We start from the raw sequence: 12,055 nt of genomic DNA on the forward strand, positions 1-12,055 counted from the left end.
GTGACTACCCCTCACCTTTCTCTACTAGGATAGGAGGATGTGAGAACTGTTACCTGTAATTAGGGATAGGATTATAGCTTGTGTAGTTAGTGCTAATTAGTTATGCCATTAAGATAATGAGATAATGGAGCGAGTATAAGGATTACACGCTACAATGGTATATAGCCAATCTTGTGAAGTGTAAGGTAGTCTTGAAAAGATTATAAGAAAAATTCAATTTGTAAAGTAGTCTTGAAAAGATCACTTTGAAAGGAAGGATTGAAAAGACAGGTTTTCTTTAAGAGATTCATCTATTCTGAAAAGGATCACTTTGTAAGCTAGGATTGAGAAAATCAAGGTATTCTTGGAAAGAGCTAGGAAAAGCTCAATGACAAAATTCTATCTTGGTATCCCTCATATCTTCACCAGCATATGGAAAAGTGGGTGCAATACCGACCTCAGAATTAATAAATTGCGGTTTGTGTATGTTACAAAATTATCACAGTCCTCCCTCGTGAATTCAACCTTGCTCCTTGTATTGGCACCACCATCACTGGCATCAGAGTGGGTAGATACACTCCATATACAGATGGAGTGTATTACACTCCATATTACAGTGGGATACAGATACACTCCTTATATCAAAAGCATCATCACTGAACCCAGAAACTGATTCATCTGCAGCATTATCCATAAAAATTGGCAATGACATGGGTGGACGCTAGTGGCACTCAGCCCGCTACTGGATACTCTCCCTGTATCATCTTAATTGGTGCTGTATTACTTGTATCTGACTCTTGTGTTAGGTCCTTATTGTGCCTAGCTTCATCAATATCATGACCCCTATGTTCTTCAAACAATAAGGTCTGAATTTCATAGATGGAGAGCGATCTTTCAACACCATATCTGACATAGGATTGGGAGTCAGAAGCGCATGCGCCATCCATGGTTGCTCATTCAGAACCGATCCAGCCAGCAGCCTTAAAGAAATCTGGCTATTTTTTCAAGATGGCTGCCTCTCACTGGAGGTCCCAGGAGTCCATTCGTACCCAACCTACCACGTGCACATTTTGAACGGGTACAAAATCTTAAATTGATGTTTTCTTGGCCTGCACAGTTTTTGGTAAACAAATTTTCTCGGACAGAGCAGTCCAGTGGTTAACCCTTAGACCGCTAATGGCCTTTTTGACTTCAACACCCATAGGCGCAACAAAAAAATCCAAAAAATTATTTTGTCTTATAAAAAGTGTTCATCTGTGTTCCCTGATCATGGGAAAAAAAATCATAGGTGCCAAATTTTGGCCTCAATAGGGAGGGGAAGTCTGGCAAAATACACACGTTGACAGAGCAGGCACAAGAGGAGGTCTGCTCTGCCCCAGCTGTCAGGCGGGGGTTGCCACAAAGATATTATTACCTAGTTATTTCAATGTCTCTGATTTATTTTTCTTTGTTTTTTTTTTTGCAGTAATATTATTCAATAGTGTGTATTGTGATATATTTGTATAATAAAATGTGTGAACCATCTCTTACTCAAAATTATGGTGTGCATAGTAGTGATTCAATTATTATGTTCATAAAAAAATAGTTTTGCTGTTATTACACAATATACACATGTTATATATATATAGGTATTTGCATGTTTTGTTCACCATAACGAACCACTAAGTTGGTATTGTGAGTCAAAAAGCAATGGAGAGTGGCCTTCACTCACCAGTCAGTCAGCCACTGGCCACAACTCCCTCACCAACATACTCCTCCCACCATACTTTTTTGTTTTTATTCATTATACACAGGCATCATATATAAGTATCTAAATGTTTTGTTCACCATAACTGTACATCTAAGCTTGTACGGTGAGTTCAGGCAATAAGAGGCATAACTAGAGAGTGGCCTTCACTTACCAGTCAGTCAGCCACTTGTCACCACTCCCTCACTCACCAACATACTCCTCCCACCATACTGTTTTTTATTCACTATACACAGATGTCATATATAAGTATCTACATGTTTTGTTCACCATAACTGTACATCTAAGCTTGTATGGTGAGTGTAGGCAATAAGAGACGTAACTACATGCACAGTCAGCTGGTGGCTGCTACCGTCACTGGTTCAAGGCCAGACGCGCTAATAATTCTGCTCCAACAATACTGTTTTGATATTACACTACATACACACACATTATATATAAGTATCTACATGTTTTATTTATCATACCTGTACAAATAAGCTGGTATGGTGCCCAAAGACCATAGAGGCCACCAGTAAACAACACGACACGTTATGCAGACGACGTACCTCCCTCACCAAAATGGCGGCTCTCAACACACTTCTATTGCTGTTATTACACTCTATACACACGTTACATATAAGTATCTACATTTGTGTTTCCCATAACGAACCACTAAGCTGGTATGGTAACTCCAGTCAATAAAAGGTGGCCACACACACAGTCAGAAGACAACACCACCACCCTCCCTCCCTCAGCATTACTCCTCCCACCATGGAGCACAGCGCTAAATATCACCACAATCCTGCTATTATCAGGATCTTGGTCAGTTTTATCACAGTCAAGGGTCTTCAGTAATACTGTCATCACTAAATAATAGCATGTACATATATATTTGACATTTTTAGGCGATGTTGTGGTCACAAGCTTAACAGCAGTGCTGTGACCTCATGATGCGTGTGCCAGCCTTGGTGGCTCGCTCAGTACTGAGGCTCTCATACCCGGGAATGTTGCCCACGATTTTTTTCTAAGTGGCATCTGTTAACTATTGGTCGTGGCTGGACTATAGCTGCCTCAATCCCACGCAGGGCATTTAAAATCTAGCAATACACACTAAATCAGCTATTGATGTATTGCGCCGTATCAGTAAAGTTACTCACATCAGCTATGTATGTATGTATTGAGCGGTCTAAGGGTTAAGGTGTCCTTTAGCAGAGTAGTCTACATCCTTGGCTTACAACTGGCAATCCAGGGTCAATCCCATGGTAGGTCAGAAATGGTTGGGCTCATTTCCTTTCACCTGATGCCTCTGTTTACCTAGCAGAAAGATAGGTATCCCGAGAGTTAGGCAATGTTGTGGAATGCAACCTGGGAAAAGTAAGCACGTTTGCCTAGGGAGACATCAATATGCATACATACAGTCATCTGGCAACCGACAACAGGAAACACTTAATGAATTATTGGCATATGAAAAGAAAAAACAAAACATGCTGGATTGAAGCATCTCTCCAAAATAATCGAGAGAGATCACATATGAAAGTCTGGAGTAAAAGTTTATAAAAATTTTTAAAAATAAATTTTTTTTAACTTTTAACATATCCTATGCACAACACTGAAATGTTACTCACAGTGTTTGATGGTCTCTGTAGAACACGCATGGACAAATTGCAAGGCATGAAGGGCACCACATCCCACCCTGAGATGGGTCACATCACCACCACACTCACCCTGACCAGCCGTCCATACTCCAACAAATGGACATGCTCGTCGGGAAGGAGAACCACCTGTTGGGTAAAGTAGAAATATTTATAACGAATATTCATATACAAAAAATGTATGTATTAGGCAAACATTTCCTCAAAAGGTTGCACAATAGCTGTTATAAAAAAGTAAGAATAATAAAAGATACATTGTAGTAGAATCTAAGTTTAATGTAATAACTACAATACAAATAAATAGAAATAATTACATTGGTGAAGTTGCATGTCTTAAGTACTAAGATTGGGGGAGTGGGTAGCATAAGATACAGTGTGATTTTGAAATACAATGTAAGAAAATATGAGAATGAAATTAAGCACTTTTTTGGTTTTACTTTTGAATAAAGCATAGGTTGTACAAATATTTAATTCATTACAGAGTAAGTTCCATAGGGGTCCTTTTATTGGCATGGAATGTTTGCACAGATTTAGCTTGACTCTGGGAATATCATAGAGATATATATAATAATAATAATAATAATAATTTATTTAGGAAAAGTACATACATAGACGCAGAGTTACAAACATACTGCTGGATTTATAGATAGAGCTAGTACATACAAGACCTAAAGCCACTAATGCATATAGTGTTTCAGGCAAGGTGTGGAGGAAAAAACTTAGACTAAAACTTGATAGTAATTGGGAGTAAAGTATAAATTGTGTTAAAAAAAGGAATAAAAAAAAAGGGGGGGGGGGACCATGGCAAAAATCAGCAATTGTACAAGTTGGTCAACAAACAGCATTGTTTAGAATAGCAAGACATGGGTTGACATTTAGGGGATAAGGTAGGTTACATGAAGTTAATTAGGTAGTACTTAGTTCTACTCTTAAACTGGATGAGAGAGGTACAGCCTTTGACATGATTGGAAAGGCCATTCCACATTCTGAGTCCCTTAAGTTGTAGAGCATTCCTAGCTTGGTTAAGTCGCACTCTTAGAACATCAAATAGGTAATTGTGTTTCTGGTGTTGTGCCCGTGGGTTCCGTTACAACCTTCTACGAAACTTTTAAAGTCAGGATTGACATTACAGTTCAAAGTTTTAAATACATAGAGTACACATGAGAGGATGTGCAGTGACTTAATATCTAACATATTCAAAGAGTTGAGTAAGGGTACCAAGTGCTGTCTGTAGTCAGAGTTAGATATAGTTCTAATAGCAGCTTTGTGTTGAGTAATTAGAGAATGTAAATGATTTTGTGTAGTAGAACCTCAAGCACAACTACCATAATTAACACTTTCGCCCGAGCATGACGCAATGCTGCGTCGTCCGTTTACTGTCGGTAATCACGGGCATGATGCAATGCTGCGTCGTTCACTAAAATAATCGCCAAAAATCAGGTTTTTATCCAATTTTGGGGAGACTGTTTGGTAACTGTCAACAAGCCAAATGCAATCTGTGACTACAATACAAATATGAAAGGTGTTGATCACTTTGACCAAATGATCAAATATTATCACTTCATAAGGAAAACTCACAAATGGACGAAGAAAATGACCTTCTATTTTGTGCAAATGGCTATCTACAATGCTTATGTGATGTACAGCTACTACCCAAAAAATACTAAACTATAATACTAAATATACTAAAATACTAAATACTAAACATTTGTGGGCAGGAATTGGGAGTGTAGCTGGAAGGCGTCTGGGCGATCACTCGCGGATAACTCGTGGCCCGTCTTCAACTCGTTGGCGGATAGTGTGTGACCAGGTTTTTTATTTTATATGCTAATATTCCTCTAGAGAATTCTATTGCAAACCCATTGATACCAAAATGAAAGATCTAGGACGAAAATTGAGGTGACCAGAGTGAAAAGAGTGAACACATTTTATCGCTTTTGCTCGCTCCTGGGTAACTCGTTCGCACTTTCTCTGTTTGCTGCGGGTAATTACCCAAACTTTTGGAGTTTATATGCATTTAGTGCTGTAGAGAATTCTATTATGAACACAATGATACCAAATTTAATCTCATAGGACGAGAATTGAGGTGACAAAGTTGAAGAGAGTATGCACTTTTCAGAATTAACGCGCGCTCCCGTGAAACGCTGGGACCCAAATCGCATAGTTGAGGGGTGGCGCGCTGAGTACGCCAAAGTGTTAAGGTAAGGATAGATGAGAGAGTAATAGAACGTCACCTAGGGCAGGGTGAGGTACATAATATCTGATCTTAGAAAGAATGTCAACAGTTTTAGAAACTTTTTTTTATATATTTAGAATGTGTCCCTGGAAATTCAGCTTGTTATCAGTGAGAACACCAAGGAATTTGCCATCTATTCTATTACTAATTTGGATATTGTTTATTCTTAGATAAATTTGATTTGATGATTTATTACCAAACAAAATATAGAAAGTTTTGTCAATATTAATGGTGAGTTTGTTAGCAGTTAGCCAAAGATGGACTTTATTTAGTTCAGTTGTTATGATCTCACCCTGTAGGAGAAACGAGTCTCCCCTTGAGAGTTATTCAGCAAGCCTGACCTGATTAGAAGGTCTAGCAAATATTGAGGTGATAACACATATGTAAAATAGTTGCTTGGATATAAATAACAATTTAAGATTATGGGCAGTGAAGAAGAAAACAGATAAATGACTGGCTAGGAGATGTGGACATTTTGCTGGAGGTGTGAGGCTCGCTTCTGGAGGGCTTTGACCTCACTTGAGGCCAGACATCGCAGGGGGAAAGCCGCGCTTTGTTGAGCTCCCGCCAGAAGGTAACCCCTAGTGATATATCTCGAAGAGAAAAGAAGTATGCAGACGTGCCAGCTGTAGAATCGAGCTGGGAACGTTGTGGTCTCAAGTCCTGGTCGACGAGCAGAGTATTAAACCGCCCAGAGGCATTATTGTGGGCCGTGGCAGCGCCCTGACCAAGCTTCGTCAGAGGGAGGAGCGCCCCGACCAGACAATCTGTGGTAAGCACGATATATGCCAGTTCATAGTGATTGCTTGTAGTTGGTCGTGTGCCCAGCGACAGTAGCAATGTTTACTGATAAGTTAGACATGTTTTAATAAGGCAGAAGGCCTGAAATAAGAGAGTGGAGAGGGAGGAACACGGAGCGACATCCGCCTCCTCTGAGCGCTGGCAGGCAACTGAGGGAGCCCGGCTCCTGACGGCGAAGGACCCTCCCAGTGTGACTCACACCCGCCAGGCGAGGTGGAGTATGGACCCGCCCAAAACGGGGGAGTCCACTCTCACTGTATGTAGAGGTCAGATAGAGGTTTGAGGCAAACATATTGTGTGATTATTTTTGTTTATGTGTTAAAGGGGAAACATTTTATTGGAGTGTCGATGGGTTGCAGGTTTGTTTTTGGGGAAGAAGTTGCTGAGAACTTGGAAGCCAGCACAGATGAAGTAGTTGATGAGACTCCAAGGTAGTGGAGCAGAGGACCTCGAGCTGTGAGGAGAAGCAGTGAAGAGGAGTGTCACATGCTTCTGTAGAGGTGGTGAAGCACCATAGTTGCTCGAGGAAACTTCATGGTGTAGCAGCCAGGAGAGCTGTGGAGGACCCTAGCAGAAGGGTGAAGCACCGTAGTTGCACAAGGAAACTTCATGATAGCAGCCTGGAGGAGCTGCAGAGGATCCTGGTAGTGAAGCCCGGAAGAACCTAAAGATATCAGGGTAGTGAACTTCCAGAGGTGGAAGGGAAGTTCTGGTGGATTACTTGTAGGGAGTTGATAGTGTTTGGTTGTCATTAGTGTGCAAGACGCAGTGTGAGGTGAGTGGTTGTTTGCATTCTCACGTCAAGGAGTGTTTTATACTGAAGTTTAGAGTTACAGTCGTAGGCTGGATTACCTACAGATGTATGCGTTCTAGGACTGATAGGGTGATCGATTGATCATTGCTGTGTATCAAGGAACATTTATACTGATATATGTTATTGCATTCATATGCTGATTTTCATTGTACACATTTATAGATATATATATTATTAAATATGACCGAAAAAGTAAGATTAATAATTCTAACACGAATTTTCTCAATCTTTCGTACATTTCTTTTCACTGTTGGAGGTAAATCAAAAATCAATTCTCCAAAATTCTCTCTCTTTCTAGGCGTTTAACGATGCATAAGCAACAGGGCTCCATTAAGGAGCATATAATCTCTTCCCACAACCAAACCATCGCCAGAGAAATCCTAGTAAACAACACAGAAATCATCGATAGATACAGCGATAGCAGGCGGCTTGACGTTTGCGAGGCACTACACATCAAGAAGTCAACACCAGCAATCAACAGCCAATTATTGCACAACTATATTCTACCCACCTCAAGACTCCGCTCCAGTATAGAAGCATCAAGAAATATAGGACCAATAGGCTTTCTACAAACACTTTTATTCAATACCCATTGTTTCGTGTTCTGTCTTGTGTTGATGAAATTAATACCCTATTAATGCCACCTCTTGTTCTGTCTTGTGTTGATGAAATTAATACCCTATTAATGCCACCTCTTGTTCTGTCTTGTGTTAATGCCACATCACCCCTTCCACCTCACTCAAATGTAGATATAAAATCGGAGATGCGTAAGTTCTATTCAGTTGTGTATTTGTGAACTAAAGTCTTTGAAAATGTAATAAGTTTTACGCAACGCGCTCGTGTCGCGTCAGACTAGAAATAAAAATGAATTTTGGAGAATTGATTTTTGATTTACCTCCAACAGTGAAAAGAAATGTACGAAAGATTGAGAAAATTCGTGTTAGAATTATTAATCTTACTTACTAAGCCTGCATATTAATCTTACTTTTTCGGTCATATTTAATAATATATGTCTACAGGAAAGACTGCTACCAAAATATACTAATATTAAAGCGCACGACCCAGCAGCAAGGAATCAAGCCTTCACGATAAAATATCGCCAGGATCTGATTCGTGATCAGATATACAAGGCAGAGAATGAAATCAAAGACAACAAAACGCAACTACTTCATGCTACAAACGAGTGGAGAAATAGCAACATCGACGAAAGTATCCGTACCCCCATTGAACAACACCTCGACATCCTCACAGACCAACATCACCTCAGCACTGAAACAAGGATTATCAAGAAACTAACAACATTATATGGTGGACCTATGGCAATTCCACGACCAAGAGATGGCTTCCTGAACCTTGCAGGAATTAACCTCACTGAGGACCAAGTCACTCTCCTAAATCTGGGCATAAACTGTCATGTTATGTCCAGACCGAGTGAGATGGCCCAGAAAGTAGAGTTGGAAATTCTGTTGGACGACATATTCGACCTCGAGACACAAAAGAAGGTCACTACCAAAGATACCTTACAAGCAGAACTTATTGCAGAAGGAGGAAAGAATCGGGGCAATTACAGAAGCACAATACTGTCCCCCGAGCTTAAAGCGGCAGCTAAAAGCCTTCGTGAGAACAAGGAGATAGTTGTCAGGAGAGGTGACAAGTCGCCAATATATGTCATTCTTAAAAAAGACGAATATCTGGTGAAAATGAACATCATACTCTCTGACCAAACTAAGTTCCAAAGGGTAACGAAGGACACTACAGCCGAATTAAAAGCAAAGGTCAACAAACTGATCGAAACTGTGAATGCCAAGAAATCCGGACTCCACCTGCCAAAGATCATTGGGGAATATAAACCTGGATATGCGTATGGAAATGTCAAGTCACACAAGCCTGGAAACCCACTTCGGCCAATCATTAGCCAGATACCCACACCCACGTACAGACTGGCGAAGCGACTCAACGGCCTGCTGACTCCTTATGTTCCTTGCGCCTTCAGCCTGAAGTCTCCAAAGGAATTTGTTGACTTACTGCGGGGCACACGGGCCACAGGGATAAGAGCCTCGTTGGACGTAGAATCGCTGTTTACCAACGTACCCGTGGACGAGACAATCGGAATGATAGCCGACAGAGTGTATCGTGATCCAGCCTGTACTCCTCTTGACATACCAGAAAATATTCTGAGGAAACTACTCCAAGCTTGTACTAAAGAGGCACCCTTCTTGAGCCCGGATGGGCACATGTATAAGCAAGTAGATAGGGTCGCCATGGGTTCTCCCCTAGGTGTCCTGTTTGCAAACTTCTACATGGGTACCATCGAGCAAAAAGTCTTAGTCGACATGAACTTGAAACCGGCCATATACTGCAGGTATGTTGACGACATTTTTACACAGGTACCTGATGTCAGACATCTGCAGGAGCTGAAGGAGGCATTTGAGCAGAGTTCCGTGCTGCGTTTCACTTACGAGATGGAAAAGGATGGGAAGCTGCCCTTTCTAGATGTAACAGTCATGGAAAAGGGCGGAGGTTTCCACACTGCAGTCTACACTAAGGAAACGAACATAGGAATGTGCCTAAGTGCCAACAGCGACTGCCCAGACAGGTACAAGAGGAGTGTTGTTAACGCTTATGTCGACCGTGCTCTCAGTCACAGCTCAGAATGGAAGCAAGTCGACAAAGAACTCTGTAGGGTAAGGCAGGTCCTAGTCAATAACGGCTTCTCCAATGGTTTCGTCGAAGACATCATAAGAAGGAAAGTGAAAAGCCATGCAACCTCTGAAGAGACAACTAACACAACACCTATACCCCCTATCAGACTATTTTACAGGAACTTCTTTTCCACAGCTCATAAAACGGAGGAAAGGGTCCTGAAAGATATTGTTAATAGAAACGTTATCCCTACAGACAAAAATCAGAGGATACAACTGACGATTTACTATAAAACCAGAAAAACGGCCAGCCTACTCATGAGAAACTCTTCAGACACAAAACAGAACGCTTTAAAAGAGACTAACGTCGTCTATGCCTTCAAATGCCCTCTTGGGGACTGTAAGCTCCAAACAACCCAGTATATAGGCAAGACAACAACATCTCTTTCTAGGCGTTTAACGATGCATAAGCAACAGGGCTCCATTAAGGAGCATATAATCTCTTCCCACAACCAAACCATCACCAGAGAAATCCTAGTAAACAACACAGAAATCATCGATAGATACAGCGATAGCAGGCGGCTTGACGTTTGCGAGGCACTACACATCAAGAAGTCAACACCAGCAATCAACAGCCAATTATTGCACAACTATATTCTACCCACCTCAAGACTCCACTCCAATATAGAAGCATCAAGAAATATGGACCAATAGGCTTTCTACAAACACTTTTATTCAATACCCATTGTTTCGTGTTCTGTCTTGTGTTGATGAAATTAATACCCTATTAATGCCACCTCTTGTTCTGTCTTGTGTTAATGCCACATCACCCCTTCCACCTCACTCAAATGTAGATATAAAATCGGAGATGCGTAAGTTCTATTCAGTTGTGTATTTGTGAACTAAAGTCTTTGAAAATGTAATAAGTTTTACGAAACGCGCTCGTGTCGCGTCAGACTAGAAATAAAAATGAATTTTGGAGAATTGATTTTTGATTTACCTCCAACAGTGAAAAGAAATGTACGAAAGATTGAGAAAATTCGTGTTAGAATTATTAATCTTACTTTTTCGGTCATATTTAACCCTTAACCTGCGCATGGCGTATATATACGCCCTGAGTAACATGTCCCATGGTGCGCATGGCGTATATATACGCCATAGGGTGCCAGGCCTGATTCAAATGGCCCGCGGCTACACGGGGTTCACAGTAGCTTCCTCAGGGCTCTTGTAAACAGATGCCATTTTAAAAAAAAATCGTGGCCAATATTCTCAGGTGTGAGAGGCACAGTACTGTTGGAGCAACCAAGGCCGGCGCACGCAGCATGAGCGAACAGCATTGATGTTCAGCTTGTGACCACAGCATCGCCGAAAAATGTCAAAATAAATATATAATTGTTATTATTTAGCGATGACAATATTACAGATGACCAATGACTGTGATATAAATAACCAGGGTTGTGATAATAGCAGGATTGTTGTAATAATCAGCGCTGTGTGAGGAGTGATGCTGAGAGACAGAGGGAGACAGCATCGTTTACTGACTGCGTGGCCACCTGTTATTGTTTGCGTTCACCATACCAGGTCAGTGGTTCTCTATGGTGAACACAAATGTAGATACTTATATATAATGTGTGTATTATTGTAATAACAGCAAAAGGATTATGCTGGGAGGAGCCATATGGGTGACGGAGGTGACGTCGTCTGCACGATTTCTCTAGCTGTTTAGAGGGTGGCCACTATGCTCTTTGGGCGCACTACAAGCTTAGGTGTACAGTTACGGTGCATAAAACATGTAGATATTTATATATAATATGTGTATATAGGGTAATAACACTGCAAAAGGTATTGTTGGGGGAGAAAGTTTAGTGCGTGTGACTTTGAAAGAGTGAGGGAGCCGCCAGCCGCCATCTGTGTATAGCGACGACTCTTAGTGCCTGAACTAACTATATCAGCTTAGCTGTACAGTTGTGGTAAACAAAATATACACATACTTATATATAACGTCTGTATATAGTGTAATAACACCACAACTGGTATTGTTGGGGGAGAAAGTTTAGTGCGTGTGTTGAGGGAGTGGCAGCGAGTGGCTGGCTGGTGTGTGGCGGTAACTCCTCGTTGCTTTTTGACTCTCAATACCAACTTAGTGGTTCGGTATGGTGACCAAAACATGCCAATACTTATATATAACCTGTGTATAGAGTG

General features: G+C 41.0%; 1 protein-coding gene across 3 annotated transcripts in view; it reads right to left on the bottom strand.

Moving 5' to 3' along the window:
- The window catches only part of LOC123760820 (uncharacterized), a 948,105-nt gene that overhangs the window by 116,069 nt on the left and 819,981 nt on the right, over positions 1 to 12,055 (bottom strand). For all 3 annotated transcript variants that reach the window (XM_069328212.1, XM_069328211.1, XM_069328210.1), the window contains one exon: positions 3,334 to 3,489. In XM_069328212.1, coding sequence (XP_069184313.1) covers positions 3,334 to 3,489 — 156 coding nt within the window. The remainder of the gene's footprint in view (positions 1 to 3,333; positions 3,490 to 12,055) is intronic.

This window comes from Procambarus clarkii, chromosome 21 (genome assembly GCF_040958095.1).
Source record: "Procambarus clarkii isolate CNS0578487 chromosome 21, FALCON_Pclarkii_2.0, whole genome shotgun sequence".
NCBI classification, from domain to species: Eukaryota; Metazoa; Arthropoda; class Malacostraca; order Decapoda; family Cambaridae; genus Procambarus; species Procambarus clarkii.